The sequence below is a fragment of the Psammomys obesus genome, unplaced genomic scaffold, assembly GCF_907164565.1.
Source record: "Psammomys obesus unplaced genomic scaffold, mPsaObe1.curated_primary_1811, whole genome shotgun sequence".
NCBI lineage: Eukaryota > Metazoa > Chordata > Mammalia > Rodentia > Muridae > Psammomys > Psammomys obesus.
Genome location: NW_026596040.1, coordinates 35,969,012 through 35,987,627, shown reverse-complemented (window position 1 = coordinate 35,987,627; position 18,616 = coordinate 35,969,012). Strand labels below are relative to the sequence as shown.

At 46.4% G+C, this 18,616-nt stretch overlaps 1 protein-coding gene across 6 annotated transcripts in view; it reads left to right on the top strand.

The window, feature by feature from the left end:
- Ctif (cap binding complex dependent translation initiation factor) overlaps positions 1-18,616 on the top strand; it is a 241,383-nt gene that overhangs the window by 191,993 nt on the left and 30,774 nt on the right. For all 6 annotated transcript variants that reach the window (XM_055622607.1, XM_055622606.1, XM_055622609.1 and 3 more), the window contains exon 10: positions 12,591-12,746. In XM_055622607.1, coding sequence (XP_055478582.1) covers positions 12,591-12,746 — 156 coding nt within the window. The remainder of the gene's footprint in view (positions 1-12,590; positions 12,747-18,616) is intronic.

The window sequence follows — 18,616 nt, the reverse complement described above, 5'->3', positions numbered from 1 at the left end:
ATATCGACAACTGTGTGCTGTTTTATTTTGCCTCTGCCAATCTGACATCAATTCCTGGTGTAACCGGCCAAGTGATTTTCGTTGTCTCCATGTCTGGCTCTGTTGCTCTGCTGGGTGACGGAATTTTTCTGGAGACTTGTGACATACACATCTGCTCAGTCCACTATAGCCTGAAGTATGGATACTACCACAGTCCAACGTGGTGAACCAATGAGTTTTACTAGGGTTAGTTAAAGAAATATGGGAGCGGTGTTACATACAGGAACAGAAAAGGCTCGGACAGCTGCATCATCAAAACATACCCCCCCCCCCCCAGCATGGGTGACAGCTCACAAGGCTGAGAACCTGGAGCACATGCCTTCAGATGGCTGAACAGGTTGGTGAGTGCCCTTTCCAAGTACCTCAGTTGCTCTAAACCTCTTCCAGGTGGCTCGGCTGGTTTCTGCTTCTTCCAGGCAGCTAGTCTGATCTCAGAATCTTAACAGCTCAATTCCTTGTGTCTCAGAGGGGCTCTCGGCTTTGGTTGCTTGCTCTGGCAGGGAAGGGCCTAGTAGATCTAAATCTTGCCAGTTTCAGGGACTTCCTGAAGTTCCTTTGAGTTGTTTACCTTCCTGTTTAAGGAGTTGCCTTCAGGGATGAATGTTTCAATCTCCGAGGAGACATACAAAATCCTCTTTTCCACACAGTGCCTAGGACTTGAGATTCAAAGACTCAGTGGGGGTCAGGTGGAGTTTTTTTCCAGGCCTGCTTGGCTTTCAAGCTCTGGTATACATTTGACACACCAATGATTTATCTACATTTTTTTACCAGTAGTATTTATTTTGAAAATTCAGCCTAGGGTATATGCTCACCCCGTGAAACAGGTCTTCAGCCTCTGGAATTCAGGAGTCTGGACACTGTGATTATGATTCTGCCTGCTCACTGCTCCTCACACATCTCTTCTATAGGCTCTGTGGGAATCACGTGGTAGTCCATCTGGTCTTCAGACTAGCCCTCATAGCTCATCAAGATGGCTTGAGCACTCCCTTAAGTCCACCCCAACCCTGCCAGACTGCACAGATCAAAGCATCACCGAGTCCAGTTGAGAAGCTGCAAACATACACGTTTTAGCAGAAGTTCTACAAGCATGACCATTTGTGTTTTGGAGAATGTGACAACACATGGATGGTTCTTATGTCCCTAACCTCCAGAGACAGGGTGCATACAAACCAACACCCCCAGCCTGCAGATACAAATGTTGACCCGCCCCAAGCCAGCTAGACTTTGTATCCTCTTTCCTCTTCCTGGCTATTCCATTATGGGCCTCATTCCTGCCTGTTGCTTAACTATCACCCGGGAAACTTTCTGGGATATGGCTTGCCACAAAGATGTGTACACTTCCTTTGGCACTTCATCAAGGGATCACGCCTTGTAACTGTTAGCATGGCTTTTGAAGACTTCATTTGCGGTAGAGTTTAACGTCACGGGTGGATTTGGACTGACGACTGAGTCATTCTAAAATCCCCAGTATACGCCAAATCTTTTTATGAGTGTTACAAGGGGTTTTCTCAAATTCTATAAATAGTTTAATAATGCCTGTATAATCATATATTTTTACCCCTAGCCTTCTGGACAGTTTCAGCAGTAACTGGGCTTCACGGAAAGGATTTCAGCAGTCCTTCAATTACCAGCGGCTCCTAGGGCATAAACTACAGCCTAGTGCAGCAGCAGATGCCCAGGTTGCAGCTCTACCTGGGGTTGGAGATCAATCCCTTGAGTAAAACCTGGTGCAGGTGGACCTCTTGAGAGGAAATTCTGGGAAGGCTTAAGGAACTGGATTCCTACCTGACTCAAAATTTCTTATAGAGAAAACTTCCCACATTTGGTTGCTGCCTGACCCAGTTCCTCACATTCCAGAATATGGGTACTGTCACCATTTCGTATTCAGAGAGGGCCATTTTGTTTTCACGTCACTCCACTGCCTTGGTGTCTTCAGACACCAGCTTACCATCATACAGATGAAAATGCAGAGGCGCAGGCAGCAATTGGCTGGCTTTGTCTTTGTTTTGCAGTTGGCTCACTCCTCAGACTTACAGTTTACGAAGGCCTGTGCACGCACGCACACACACTTGAGTGGGCATCATATTCCCACGGGGAGTTTTGCAGGAAGGCTAACTCTCATGTCTTTGGCCTAGGCCCTGATAAACACGTGTCCGTGGGCTGCTGGCCACAAGATGAGAGCCCAAAAGGGAGAAATCCTGATTCTCCAGAGATAGCAGCCCAGCCCTTTCTTCCAACCTGGAAGAAAGAACAGACTACCTGCTATCATGTTTGTGAGAAGGCCTGTTTTAAAGTATCCCTCAAGGAGTAGAAAGAGTGAGGAGGGGAAAGCAGAGCCAGGCTTCTATTCCTGCCAACCTCAGACACTGGTCAGACCTGAGTAGCTGGCCACCCCACCCCAGTAGATGCCCAGCAGTAGAGCCAGCTAAACGTGGACAGGGCACCATAAGAATGCACACAGTAGGAGAGTCACATCCACTTTGTAGCGGCAGCGACACAGGTGCCCCCTGGTCTGAGGACATCAATCCTTCATGCCCCAGGCTGGCAACCTGCACCTGTGTCTTCCCTGGAAGCCCAGGCAGGTGCCACCATATCCGAGTCTATACCGTTGTGTTTGAACAGCTCAGCCCTGCCTTCCTGTTCGGCTGAAAGGAAAACTTCCATCCCTGTGGAGGGCTTCTCAAGGCCACAGGCACAGCAGGTGCTGGCTCCCCTTGCCTGGGAGTGAGGCTTCACGCCTGCAAGTGTGAGACAGAATTCCCACTGAATCAGCCCGGCTTCTCGGCTTCTCCCGCTGTTGCTCCCCAGCACCACTCCCCCGCCTTGCTGCCATCAGCAGGGGCCCAGCCTACCTGACCTGATTTTACCAACTGAAATAGTCTGGGTGCTCACAGCCCAGGACAATTGGACATGTCTCCAGAATGATCTAGATTCATCTGGAAGGGGCTGATGGCAGCTCCCAGCCACAGTGTGTGTCCTTGCCCTGGAGGCAAGTGCTGGAGAGAAAGAAAGCATGCCCAGCCCTGAGTCCCAGGACCCATCAGTGACAGACAGCGTTTCCAGTCATTAAGCGGGCATCTGGGGCGTGAGCGCGCGCGCGTGCGCGTGTATGTGTGTGTGTTTCCATTAGAACAGATTTAAGAGAGCCCCAATCACACCAGCACAGAAGAGTTTTAGATAGGATTGTTCAGGAGAGTTTGTATGTCACTGTCTCTTTTGTCCAGGAGTCCACAGACACCGTGTTGACCTACACAAAAAGGTTATATGACCTAGGGCCGGCCAATCAATACACAGTGATTGGTCTGGGGGGGGGGGGCGTGTAAGAACCAGGGCCAGTGCAACCCCATTCCAAGATAAGGTGCAAGAGGGGCTCTCTCTATTCCTCTGGACTCAGATCACTGTAAAAGACACAAGACACTGCTAGAAGCTACCTTTGCTGTGTGGGGAGTATGTAGTGGGCATACAAGTCAAAGAAGCTAGGGAGAAGCAGACTGAAAGGGGAAGAGCAGTTCCAACATGGTGTCTGTGCCCTGTGATCACTGTGACTGTGTCCTTGGGCCCCTGTCATGGAAGTCCACTGAAGCATGTGCCCAGGCTCAGGCAGATTTCTGTCATTGGCAACTGAAACCTCTAGGTGTTATGGTTCAGAGCTGAGTGAAGCATTAAAGACAGGGGTTGTTTTTGGATGCTGGTTGTGGGTCATGGACCAGGAAGTCAAGAGTAGTAGGGAAAGGGCAGGTTTCATGGTAAAAAATGATACTCAGAAACCCAGCCAGAGGCTCTGGGCTGACAGGTATGAGAAGGCTAGGGCAAGCAACCAGTCCTTGGCAGAGGCCACAATCCTTTGCTCACTCAGTCTCCTGGGACACCTTCTCCCACGGACCCAATAGGGAACACAGTAGGTGACTGCCAGAATCTAACCTGCATACCATAACCTCCTGGCCAGATTTGGCATCCATGTTCCCAAAGATTACGCCAAGACTAGCCTCTAGATCCAGGAGGCGGCTAGCTAGGATAGCCCAGCAGTTGCATACCTTGACTGGAGCCTGCTGCCAGAAGGAGGAAATGTGAAGGTCTAGGCCATGCTTTAGTGGACAGGATGGCTCAGGAGACTACTCCCAGGATGTCCCTGCCACTTATTAAACACCTACTGTGTACCAAACACATGTCATATGTGACTCTTGAGGCCAAAGAGGCCAAGCTGACTTGGTCAGAATGGCACTAAGCCCTGGGGAACCCTGCTCCATGCTTCTGTGAGTGGGTATGAGAAAGGGTAGAGGTCTGTCTGAGACCCGAGCTAGGTTCCCCTTTCTCGGCATCTCTTTCCCTCCTGACACCACACCCTAAGGAAAGCAACCAGGGCCACTACCCCACTGTTTCCTCCAACTCTGCTTGCTCACATTGGGTGCTAGTTATTCTCTCCTGAGGCCAGGAGCCTGTCATGTCAAAGGAGCTTGTTGTTACATGAATCTGCTGCTTTTGGTACTCAGACACAGGAAACAACTTTAAGTAGCTTAACATCCCCAAGTCTTTAGGATTCTGAAGTGCTAAAGTCCCAAGAGAAATGCGAAATGGAACAGTCAGGGTCTTCTGGGGCCAGAAATGGCCTGATTTGTGATAGTACCCCTGGCCTAAGCTTGGGGAAATCCCTTTCCCCCTTGCTGTTGATGCCTCTGGCATAAGAGACTTCCAGTGGGAGCCTCCTTTTCTAGGCTTCCCCCTTGATAATGACATGGTTGGGACAGCAGCTTCCTTCTGGGTGCAGGCAGCAGGCCCTGGGCTGAGTGGTAGAGCAATGAGGAGACATTGTAGAGTTTGTGTGGGCAAGTGAGGAACACAGGCAGTCCAAAGAGGGCCTGTCCCGAGGAGAAACCCTAGTTGGGAGGAGCTGGGCCAGAATCACAGGTGACCCCCACACCACACAACAATGGTGACACCATACTTGCAGCAACATCGGAAAAGAAGTACAAGAAGTGAGAGAAGGGAAGCATCCTACCTTTCTGCTCTCAAACCTTGGATGAAAAAGAGGAGCATCAGCCTGGGCGGTTCTACAGAAAAGGCAAAGGCATCACAAAGCAGTGATCTGTCCACTCAATGACTGAATGCCTCCCATGAGCCAGGTACTATCCTAGAGGCGTGGCACGGATCCCAGCCCTGTGAGTTCCTGGCTAAGGGGTCAGTAAATCAGCAGCATGTTCAGGGCCCCACATCAGATGACAAGAACCAGGAGGGGCCTTGGAACAAGCAGGGGGCTGCTACCATAGGCACATAATCAGAGGAGGAGAGTTTGGAACAGAACCCTCAAGCAAGAGAAAGTTGGAGCCGGATAAACAAAACAAAACAACAGAGTGAATTTGATTTGAAATTTCCTTTCCTCTTCCCAATATCAAAAGAAATCCCATCAAATAGCTCATTTCAGCCCCCACCAATTGGGAGAATGGCAGAGCTACCAACGCTGGACAGCCACTGGTTGCCCGCATCCACAACACACATGCTCCAAATCCATCCTAACTTCACCAGGGGGAAAAACACTTCCTGGCGGCAGTTACTAAAAGAGTGCTTTCTGCCCCACCCCTCCCCGGCCCCTCCCTGAGGTGGGGGTGTGGGCTTGACTCTGCAGTACACCTCTGAACAGAAGTGTATTAGCCACTGGGGCAGTCCAGTTTGGATGGGCAGCTCTCCCTTGGTCAGTTGATAAAAAAAAAAAAAAAAAAGATCAGGATGATGGTGAGTATGCAGGGTGCAAGGCGGTCTGTGAGCCTCAGGAAGTGCAAAAATACACTGTGGTCCTTGTGCCAGGTCCACCCTCCCAACCCCCACCCCTACCCCTGCAGCAGTATCTCCCTGCTGTGGCTAGCCTGCCCACAGGGTCAAGGGGGTAGGGGAGCTGTGTTTTTCCCCCTCTGCCTGTACACAGCTGTTTTTGGCTTGGCCACAGAATTCTACCACACCAAAGTTCATGTGGTTATCCAGAGTGGGAAGAATTTCCCAGAATGCCTTGAGAAACCTGAGACACTGAATGGCTTTCAGGGCTTATTGATGTGGCTGGTGCAGGAAATAGCAGTACGTCAATAAATAGTTTTAGGCAGGAAACCGGGCTTAAATGGTAGCCTTGGAGTTTGGGGAAAGACACCAGGGGTTGCTGGGAGGGAGCCTGCCTGTCAGATGAGAACTTAGAGCCAAAGAGCAGACTTTGAAATAACTGCCCCTGAGCTGAGGCCCCTTGCTGCTCTTGGATGCAAGAGGCTGAGGTTGGGGGCAGACTCAAGACCCAAGGACAGGCCAGTTTCAGCTGGCAGAAAGGGGCTCTTTGTGTAGAGGGGGGTTGGTAACCTCTACCAGAGAGGTGTCAGGAAGAGACACACAGCCTTTAGGTGAGGTGTCTAGAGGACACACAGGCTAGGCTCCGGCCTCTAGGTGGGGCATATTCACACCCCATCTGCTGGAAATCAGTGCCAGCTGCCAGTCACCCCAAGACTTCCACTGTCCTACTTTAAAAAGAAAGAAAAAGGGGGTAAGGAAAGGAACCATTACAGTCAGTACCTGTTTTTCTGGTTATGAAAAAAAAAATGGTTACAGAAATCTAGGGGGAAAAAATCCATAAAATGAAAGAAAGAATAAAGGCCAAGCACAGTTCCACTATTTGAAAGCAACCATATTAAACATTTGAACAGCTCTTTTAAAAACTGTATTTGTGGATAAGATACAGTTGAGATGCAGTTGGGTTTCTGTTTTCATTTAGCATTATATAAGCATCTTCTTGTGCTTTTATAAATTTTTCACAAGCAAATTTTTGGTTGTTTGTTTGTTTCTTTGGTTTGGTTTGGTTTGGTTTGGTTTGGTTTGGTTTGGTTTGGTTTGGTTGAGACAGGGTCTCTGTAACCATGGATGCCCTGTAACTTACTGTGCAGACCAGGCTGGCTTCAGACTCACAGACATCAGCCTGCCTCTCATCCCAAGGGCTGGGATTAAGGGTTTAGGCTACCATGACCAGCCTACAAGCAAGTTTCAGTGAATGCATGGCTAATCTCTGATTTAACCATTTTCTCCTTAGGTGCCTAGACTCTTGAATTATTTATGTTAAGCTTGTTTCAAGATATCGTTTACATTTGTTATGTTTATTTTGTGTCAATGCACACATGTGCATGTCATCGTTTGTGTGTCAAGGTCAGGAGTCAGCTCGTAGTAAACCCTGCTCTCCTTCTACCTTGTAGGTCCCAGGGATCAAACTGAGATAGTCAGAGGGAAGTTCCTTTACCCAGTCGGCCGTCTCGCTGGCCGGTTAAGAGTATTTTTCCTGTTCTCGTTATTTCTTCATAATAGTTACCCAGAGGTGCAATTACCAGATGACTCATAAGGCTTAATTAAGGTTTCTTGGGGAAAAAAAATATACTGCCCGTGTGTAAGAATGCCTGTCTATCAAATTCTCACCAGCGTTGATAATTGCCATTTTTAAAATTTTGCTAATGCAGCAGATGGGCAAAAATTATTTTTATTCATTTAACTACTACTGGTAGTAAGCTTGTGTTCCCTGAGGGTTTTCTTGAGGCTGATCTAAAACGTGCAGTGAATCCTCTTTGCCTCTGCCTCAGAATGATAGGCATGAGCCACTATGCACAGCCATTCCCACGTATTTATTGACAATTTTTGTTTGGACCAGTAACTCCCTTCTTAATGTCCCCTGTGTTTGTCCATGAAGATTTGCCAGGCATGGGGAGGCCGAAGCTATAAGCAGTCATTCCCAACCCCCAAAGCTGCAGCCATTTCGTACAGCTCCTCACGTTGCAGTGACCCCCAGCCACAAAGTTATTTCATTGCTACTTCATAACTTTAATTTTGCTACTGTTATGAATTGTAATGTACATATCTGATATGCAGGATATCTGATATTCGACTCCTGTGAAAGAGTCGTTTGACCCCAAAGTTGAGAACTGCTGCTATATAGTAAAGCAATTACCCTCTGTCCTAGTCACCGAAGGCCTGTTGCCCCATGTCAGCGGCCTCTTTCAACGGCTTTGTGGAGCCTCCGTTGCTTCACTCTAAAGCCACCTTTCTTCGCCCAAACTGTGAGTTCACTCCATTTCCCCTTTATTTTTCTTAATTGCCTCTTTGTCCCACCTGGAGCTCACCTCAGGGCCCAGGATGAATAGAGACTGTGGACTCTTTTCTGCCTGACATTAGACAGCTGCCACTGAAGTGTTGGTCACATAAATTCTGCATTCTCTGCCTCTGATTTGTGACCCCGAGGGATCATGGGATCAACCTTGGTGGATGCCAAATTTGTTTCTGGGCTATCTGATCTGGCTGTCTATGCTCTGTCCATCCCATGGCCTTTTAATTATTAAAGCTTTGGAATAAATTAAAAGTAATACAACCCTTTCCAATTTTGTTGTGTCTTGACTAGTAATTTCCCCTATTAATCTTTCAAATTACTTTTAGGATCATTCTTTTTTTTTTTTTTTTTTTTTCAAGTCTCTACACCAGTGTCCTTGCCACACAAGCACACAGTTCCTGTTAGACGTCTATAAATTAGCTTCTGATCATTAAAACATCTCACTGGTAAATTGCACCATGAAAGCAAACTGTTGACTTTTATATATTAATTTAATATCTAAACACTCATATTAATTAGTTACTAAACTCTGATTAATCTTTATTAGAGAGTTCTCCTGGTTTTTTTTCACAGATACAATCTAATAATTTTCTCTCTCCCTTCCACCCATGGGCATTGCTGCTGTTTTTCAATCAGACCCTTTGATGTAATAGATTGCATTTATAGATTTCCTGATGCTAAATCATTACAGCCTTCCTGGGATGAAAGTATACTTGGTTATAATGGATCTCTCTGCTGGCATTTCATTTAGGACTTCCCTGTCCATTCGCATTAGAGAGGGCAGCTGGTGCACTTCCTTATTTATAACTGGGAGATTTTGCTTGTAGATGACTCTGGCAAGCTCATTTTTTTTTTCCTGTGTTTTGGGTTTGTTTCCAAACGAAAACAATTATCTCACGTTTCTTATAGTTTGGATGAATTTATCTATTAAAGAGCCATGACTTGAGAGCCCTCCCTATAAAGGTAATTCTTGTATAACTTCATTGTTCATGTCTTTTCATCTCTCCTCACTTTGATATCTTTCTTTTTTAGTAATATTTGATGATATTTATTTTCTTGAAACATTACTCACTTCATCAGGTTTTTCAACTTCATGTAGAGATCATTTTTTTCATGCCTTACTCCTTCCATATTTGTTTCCATATTGAATTTTTTTTCTTCTTTGAATTAATTCTTTTTTGTTTTTATGTACAATTTTCTTTGTTATCCTCTAATTAATTTCCAGCTTTACCTATATTGTGTTCTTTCCTATACTTCCTTAGCTGATGATGGTTTTCTGATTTTTTTGAGTTGAGTTTGGGATAACACTGATCTGCTAGAAATAAAATGCAACCCACTCACACAATTTTAAATGTAATTATAGGTTCTCCTTAACCTAGTATATCCAAATTCTCAGCACATACTCAACTTTTAAAAACTATTTATTGTATGTGCATACATGTGGGTGAAGGTGCCCATGAAGGTAAGAGGCATCAGATCCCTGCAGAGCTGGAGTTACAGGCAGTTGTGAGCCACCAGCTATGGGTGCTGGGACTTGAGCTCTGGTGCTCTGCAAGAGCAGTGAGTGCTCTTAACTGCCGAGCTTTCTCTCCAGCCCCAATCAGCCTTTTTTAAATGAGACATTTTACATTCTTTTTTCCTTACCGAGTCTACAAAGCCACGGTCTATTTTATAAGTAAAACACATTGTTCAGTGAGGCCCGTTGAAGTACTCAGTATTCACGTATGACTATCACACTAGAGAACACAGGTTTGCATGATGATTCTCTTCCTTTGTTTAATAGCCAAAGTAGTTAAGACAACCATTGACCTCTCATTGTAGCTTGAACTACATCCCACAAGTTTTTTGCTGTTGTTGTTGGTTTGGTTTGGTTTCTGGTTTATTTTTTTTTAGTTTTGTTTGTTTGTTTGTTTGAGACAGGGTCTCTCTAAGTAGCCCTGGCTGCCCCAGAACTCACTATGCAGACCAGGCTGGCCTTGAATCCACAGAGATCTACCTGCCTCTGATGCTATACCTGGTGACAGCATTATGTTTGGGAAATTATAGCAGAATCAGTTGTCTATGAGAACTGTTCTAGTTTAGATGTTTTAATTTTATTATTCAGATCAGCAAGGTAGTTCATTCTTGGCCATGTACCCTGTCAAAGGATGTCAGCGACTTCCTTTCCCATTGTAGTGCTCTCTGATCCCTCTTTTGTCTCAATAGCTTTTGCTACACTTTGAATCTGTGCTGTTATCTATTTACTACAAGCACTATTATATCTTCGTAAGTCATTATTATTTTTATCTTTAAAAACACTTTGATTAAAAAAAAACTTTGATTTTACTGTTAATTTAGTTTTCTTTTTGTTTGTCCAGTTATTTTTATTTATTCATCATTTAATATACCCTGCTACTGGTTTCTATTTTTTTAATGGACTTTTTTTATATTTATCTGTTGTGGGGGTGGGGCACACACATGCCTCAGTGTACCTGTGGAAGCCAGAAGATAGCTTATGGGGGTCTATTCTGTGCTTTCAACTGGTGGGTTCCAGGGGTTGAACTTGGTTGCAAATATCTTTAATTGCTGAGTCATCTTGCTGGCCCAATTTTAGTATTCTTCAAGGCATAGTTTTACTTTTATTTCTCTGGTTAGCAAGCTGAGGGAAAAGGGATAGACTTAAAAATCTTTGTGGTATAAATGAAGGAATGAAGTTTGCTTTTCAGTCTTCTGTCCCCTTCTCACAGTCTTAACCAGTCTTTAGTAATTTAATTTTTCATTATTAACTAACTGACTACTACTATGAAATTATCCTTAAGGTTGCTTTTAAAATTTAGAATAGAGCTGAGCGGTGGTGACACACGCCTTTAATCCCAGCACTCAGGAGGAGAGGCATGCGCCACGGATCTCTGAGTTCAAGGACAGCCTGTTCTACAAGTTCCAGGACAGTCAAGGCAACACAGAGAAACCCTCTCTCACAAAGAACTGAAAGAAAGTAATTAGAATTAAGCCAAAATGAAATTTTTAAATAAAAATTAAATATCTTTTCTTCTAAAAATTATTCTTGGCTTTTGCCTTCCTCTTAACAAACAACCCTTTACTGACTTATTTTGACTTCGCCTCATTAAGTCTGCCTGGTTTCAGTTTCAGTTCCCCTTGCTGTTATTCTATACCGAGATTCCCTCAGAACTAAAGCATACATATATTTTCTTGGCTGGAACATCTATTCAAGAAAATTTTAATTTTTTTACTTTTAATAAAATGATATAAAAGTTACCGTTTCGACCATCCTAAGTGCACTGCTTGCAAATGTAAAATGTTAAATATACAACTGTTGTAGGACAGACCTTCAAAATCTCTTCATCTTACACAGCTGAGGCTCCCCACTGATGCCCATGTCTCTCCCTTCCAAGCACCCGGCAACTTCTTCTCTCCTTCCCACCTGTCTCCTGACTACCCCAGGCCTTGTCTGCATCTCAGAAGCCTAGTCGTCCTCAAGGCTCTGATTTCCAGTTGAGAATACTCCTCCTTCTGGGTTCCCCAGATAACTTCACCGGAATCTTCTTCTGGCAGTTAACCTCTTGTGTCAGTAGTTCAGGGTAAATGTGCTTTCTCATGGCCCCCTGTGATCTGCCTGGCACATAGCAATGATACTCTTAAGAGAAGAATTAATGAATGGATGCATGAATGGATGGATGAATGAATGAATGAGTTCATGAAGACTTTAGATTCTCCTACTAGGTGAGCAAGTTGGCTCAACACTTGCCTTGAAAGCCTGATGGCCCGAACCATGTACCTGTAAAAGGACCTAACTCCAGGAGATGTCCTCTGATCCTCACACACATCATGTGCACACACACACACAGCATGCACACACACAGAGAGAATAATAATAAATTAAAATTTTTCTTCCGATCATCTGTCAGGCCAGTAGCGGGCAGGAGTTGGACTTGTGTTTTGAGCCTAGCACAGGGGCTAAAATGGGCCTTAGTGGTGGACGGCAGATCTGCACAGGCAAACGGCGTTCTCCTTAACTCCCTGACAGGACGGTGATTTGAGAGTCGGACAAAGGAGACGAAATGAATTGAACCGGCAGATAATGACTCTGAGAAAGCTGTCATTCCCCAGCCCTTCCCACCACACACACACACACACACACACACACACACACACACACACACACTCACACACCTCCACTACCACTGTGTACATCCCCAGTCCACAGTCTTGGGGACTTCCATCCCAGGCCCAGGGACATCTGTGATGGAGGAGGGTGATAAAGTCCCAACCACTCTCGGAGGAGGAAAAGCTGTGCCCCCAACCCAGGGTAACTGGGAGTGGCGCCACAGACAGACACGAGGCAGATTCCCATCCTCATTTAAACCCTGTCTGTCCTGCGGTCCAGCTGACGTTGGCCCCGGCCCCAGGGAGGCTGACATGCTCTCTTGTGCCTCTGCAGAAGGACTTCACTGTGCGCGAGGAGCTGCAGCAGCAGGACGTGGAGCGCTGGCTGGGCTTCATCACCTTCCTGTGCGAGGTGTTCGGCACCATGCGGAGCAGCACGGGCGAGCCCTTCCGGGTGCTGGTGTGCCCCATCTACACCTGCCTCAGGGAGGTAAGAGCAGAGGCCCCAGCGCTACTGCCCGGCCCACCTGCCGCCCGGCCCACCTGCCGCCACTAGTGGAAGCTCTGCCCAGACACACGCGAGAAAAACGCCAGAAAGCAATGACGCTGGATTATATGTGAAGGAATGGGTCCTTTGTAAGGGAGAGAGATGGTTCCCCCACGCTTCTACTCCCTGTGCGTAAAGAAATGAGCTTTAACTCAGACCTTAATCATTCCTCATCTAAAACTTAGTAGAAGTTTAGGGTGGCATATCAATGAATGCATCTTTGCATTGAGTTGGTTTGCCACTGATTTTTTTTTTTCTTTTTACTGTTTTGCTTCTAAAGTTTATCTTAAAAAGTAATAAATAGGGGCTGGTGAGAGAGCTCAGCAGATAAGAGCACTTACTCCTCATTTAGAAGGTGCAGGTTTAGTTCCAAGCACCCGTGTGGGACAGTTCATGACCGCTTGTACTGCAGTTCCAGGGAATCAACACCCTCTTCTGGCCTCTCGGGGCACTGCCCGCATGTGATGCGATTAAACTCATACATACATACACATAAAAATAAAACTTTTAAAAATAATAAATACGAGCAGCCAAGAGACTTTAGCAAAGCAAATTTGGGGTGCTTGCTCTTCCAGATGGGAAAGCTCACTCTATGAGGTCACTGTGGCTGTTTGTGTGTGGGGGGGAATAGAAGAGCAAAAATGGACACTGGGAGGTAGGTGGCAGGAAACAACCCACCTTCTACTACGAAGGAGCCCATTGAGAGTGGGGCGGTAGCATCCTTAAGAGTGGGAGCCATTAAGACTGCTGATACAAGGTGGAAGGAAGATGTGGTGGAATTCCTGTTTACCAGCCCCATGGCCACATTCGCTGGGGTGTGGGTTTCAGGAAAAGAATCACAACGGCAGTGAGACCCAGGAAAATAGGTCTCAGGACATATATTTGGGTCACTTGTTGACTCCCCTCTAAGGCTGCCTTGAGGATGGTGGGCGGAAGGAGCTAAAGCTCCGAAAGAGGTCACACGGGAAATAAGGAATTTATTTGTCAGGCGTCCATGTGTACCTGGTACTCAAGGCTGGAGACAGGGAGTATCACCCTGGAAGAGAGCAGAAAATGGGGAGATGGTGGGGCCAAATAGGAGGTAGAGGAAGAGTAGCCGGGAGGGAGGAGGCATGTCTCCAGAAAGTTCCAGAAGAGCAAGTGGAAAGCATCCCAGAATCCTTCAGTAGGATCTGGTACCAGCCATCCCTGTCCTCTGCCCTGGCAGCCCTTTGCTGCCACCAGGGACACAGGGAAAAGTAGTCTCTGGAGAACCAAAGGGCCTAGGCAGAGAAGTGGCAAGAAGGGAGTGTGGGGGTTGGGCCTGGGCCTCTGGCAGACACGACAACAGTGTGGGCAGGTTCTTCGGATCATCTTCAGGAAAAGCTACAGAGAAAACCGTCAGTGGGCTGAAAGGAAAACAACAGAGTGGAGAGGCATGCTTGTGTTTTTTGGATAGACTGTAATAAGCAATCTGAGTAAAAGGAGGCTGTGCCTGTGTCTGGGAGCATCCCTTTATAAGAAACAGTGTGCTCAGCCCAGCCTAAAGCGGAGCACATACCGCCCTCGGGTCACTTGAACCCACAGCTTTGAGCCACCCTGTGTTGGTGGTCTCTGTTTCTTTATGACTGTGCTTGACTTTAGAGCTGCCTCACTCATTCCGCTTGTGGCCTCTCCCAATTGATTTTACTCTTCGGGGCCTCAGCACAAAGTGCAGCACTGAGAGGAACAGCAGCCTGGCCTTTTGTGTCCCTGTGGAGTGAGTGGAAGGCAGAACTCTCAGAGATACGTAGCCGGGAGTGGCCATTTTTGTCCACATGGCCCCTAAGAGCCATCTCAAGATGAGGAATGGCGCTGCTCTAGGGCAGTGACCTGAATTGCCCAATTCCTTCTGCGTGATCTCTCCCCCTCCTCCCGGTGTTGTTGTCACCTGCTTTCCCCCAGCAGGAGTGCTGGCCCTGGCTGCTGGGAGATTTTTCACACCACCTAAGGTAGTGCAAACTTTGTGGTGTGAGATCCGGGAGGTGCCAAGAGGTCTGCACAGACAGGGAGCAGTGAGGCCTTCCTAATGCACACTTGTTTGATGAGTTAAGCTTTTTGGGGGGAGGGAGCAGGGGACAGACATTTTGACAAACACGGAATCACACTGTGCTCAGGGTAATCTCGAATAGCAAGCCTTCTATGCCTTTCAGCATTTTGTAAAAGAAAAACTCTGCCAAGCTGCCCCCTGCCTGCGCTCACGTTCACCTGGTTTTAGCTGCACCCTCTCGGGTAAGAGATAGCTCTGGGCTTTCCTCATCTGCACAGCACTTTGAGATAGTTACTCTCATGTGGCTGTGATACACAGAATGCCTGACAGGAAAAACAAAATTGAAGGGAGGAAAGACTTAGTTCAGCTCATGGTTTCGAAGGGCCCTCTCCATCATTACTCAGAGCATGATGGCAGCTGGAGATGATGGTGGAGAACAGGAAGCAGACCAGAGTGGAGATCAGAGTGGGCAAGGATAATGTACCACTAAAAAAAAAAACACATTTCCCCTCACCTCTCACCCCCAGTATCAAACTTATTCCAGCCCTGTTCCTCAGAGTGTCCAGGCCTTCCCAAAAGAGTACCACCAGCCCAGGGCTAAGCTTTCAAAACAGCCTATGAGGGACATTTCAAATTCAAGCTAGAATGCATTATTTTATTTTTTTTTCTAACAAGGGTTAGAGAGAACAGCACAGCATGGAGAAAGAGCTAGGTGCACTGGGGCAGCTAGGAGAGAGCATAGATGTGCCTAGAGGACCCACTAGGCACCAGGACTCTCAGAGGGCTGTGCGCTCCAGGCTTGGGAACTAAGCATATGCCATATCTTAAAGAGAATATGAGCAGAGTCCCTGCCCAGAGACATATAGCCAGTCTATGCCATGGATTGGCCTGGAGACCTGGACTCTGCATCTGAGGACCTTTCAAAAAAAAAAAAACTGCCTTCTGATTTAGCCTTAAGAAAAGATGAAGCTGCCCAGGTGGTGGTGGTGCCTGCCTTCAATCCCAGCACTCAGGAGATGGAGGCCAGCCTGGTCTACAAAGCAAGTTCCAGGACAGCCGGGGTGACGTAGAGAAGCCCTGTCTGAAAAAAGAAAGAAAGAAAAAAACAAAAAAGGGGATGGGGAGGAGGAAGAAGAAAAGATGAAGCCATGAAGAAGTCAATTCTTAAGAATTAACTGCTGCCTCACTTTCCTTATCGCATGGAATCATACCCAAGCACGAGCAGCAGGCCAAAGCAGATAGAGCCACATCAAGGAAGTTTCTAGAATCAAAATTGCTGTTGCTGCCTACCCCGTGCTGGGAAGGCATAGGCTTTCTCTTGGAGTCAGGCAGATGACTGACCTACAGTCTGTAACACCTGCCCTTCCTACACAGATATTTAACTCCAACTTTTTGTTGCTGAGATAGATATCCGAGAGAAACCATTTGAAGGAAGAAAGATTGATTGCCACAGTTTTAGAAGGCTCAGTCCATGGTCATCTGGCTCCCTTGTCTCAAAGCCCGTGGAAAGCCAGAAACACCATGGAGGAAGGGCATGGGCTAAGACAGCCGCTCACCGGTGGCAGCCAGGAAGCAAAGAGAGTAAGTAACAGGAAGTGGCCAAGACTGAGACATACTTGTATGTGTATTCGTGTGTGTCTTGTTGCCTTCCTATTCACATCTTGTGTTTGCGTAACATTGAGGGTGTTTGTTTGTTTGTTTGTTTTTGAGACAGGGTTTCTCTGTGTAGCTTTTGACTGTCCTGGAACTCACTCTGTAGACTAGGCGGCCTCGAACTCACAGAGATCAGCCACCTCTTTAATCTGCTGGGACCACTACCCAGCTTAACATGTTCATTTTTTGCTTATTTTTCTCGGGCTGGAGAGTTGGCTCTGTGTGTAAAGCTCTTGTCATGCAAATGTGAGGGCTGGAGTTCAGATGCCTCATGCCCATTTAAAAGCAGATGTGGCACAACTGTAACCCCAGTGTTGGGGAGAAGGAGAGGGGATCTCTGAGACCAGCTGTTTAGCTAGGCCAGCCAAGTCCACAAACTCTAGATTTAGCAAGAGGCCCTGCCCCAGTTAGTAAAGTGGAAAGTGACCAAGAAAGACTCCTACCATCAACCTCACATGCATATTCACATGCGTGTGAACACACACATACATGCATCTTCAGCACACATATGTGCGTGCACACACAAAGGAAAAAATATTTCATGTTGTAATGCTAACATTCACAGGAGCTCTACCCTCCTAACAGATTCTTAAGTGTAAATATGGTGGTGTTATCTATATGTACAGCGTTGTGGAGCAGGTCTCTAGAACTCATTCATCAACCTAACTGCAGGTTTTGTACCCACTGACTAGCAAATAGCTCCCCATTTCACATTCCTTGAGCCTTTGGGAACCATTACTCTGTTCTCTGACTCAGTGAATTTGACAGTCTTAGATACCTGACGAATTAGCATGGTTTCTGTTGCTATCAGACCAGATGCTGAATGTTTTGTTTTCAAAAGATTTAATTAGCTTGCAGTTTTGGAGGCTACAGGTCCAGCCACCATGGGTACCAGCTCCCCAACCTGTGTCACCTCGTGGTAGATGGCACCATGGCAAAGCATGTGTGAAAGATTTCAGACTGAATGCAGGAAGCCAGAGAGTGGTGCGGAGGCCAGGCCTGCTCTTTTTATAACAACTAAAGAACTCACTCCACAGCGTTCACCCCCTCTATTGACCTGATTTCTTCTCATTATGCATCCCCTTCTGAAAGGTTTTATATCAACTCCTAACACTACCATCCTGGGGAACCCAGCCTCCAACACCTAAACTCTTAGAGGACAAACCACCTCCAAACCGTGACACCTAAACAAGGGGAAACCATGCAGTAATTAGCCTCCTTGGCTGGCTTGTTTCACTTAGCATGATGTCCTTGGGGCTCATCCACGCTATTGGTATTGTGGGATTTGCCTCATTTAAACACTGGATAAATGCTCTGTTCTGCACACATACCACATTCTCTGCATTCACACACTGATGGCCAGTTCCGTGTTTCTCAGAGTGTGGTTCTTGTGACCACAACTGCAGCGACCATTGGCGTGAGTACAGACATGCTTAGAGAGCATGATTTCGGCTCAGCTGAATAAATCCCGGAATGTTGTTCTGCTTTAGGATCTGCTGAGGAGCCTGGGTACAGTTCTCTACAGCCTTATCTTACATTCCCACAATCATTGTACAAGGGTTCCCAGTTTGCTACAGCCTCACCAGCAATCGCTGTCTTGTTTTTGATAACAGGTATGAGCTGATATCTCCCTGTGTTTTAATTGGCATTTCTCTCGTGACTAATGATGCTCTCCTTGGACACCTGCCAGCCATCTGCATGACGTCTTGGGTGAAGTGTCTATTCAAACCCTTAGCCTACTCTGTGGCTGTGTTCCTAGGTTTTCTGCCGTTGGGTCCTAGGAATGTCTTAGACCAGTGGTTCTCAACCTGTGGGTCACAGCCCCTTTGAGGTCAAACGACCCTTTCACGGAGCTGCCTAAGACCATTGGAAAGAAAACATATATTTACATTACAATTCGTAACAGTAGCAAAATTACAGTTATGAAGTAGTAACAAAAATAATTTAATGGTTGGAGGTCACAACATGAGGAACTGTATTAAAGGGTCGCAGCCTTAGGAAGGCTGAAAACCGCTGCCTTAGAAGTTTTGGGCATTGCCGCCTTATTAGGTGTATGATTTATAATATCATCTCCCATTCTGTGGGCTGTCTCTTAATCTGGGTATCAGTTCCTTTCCTACGTAGAAGCTTTTTGGTTTAACATAAGTCAACT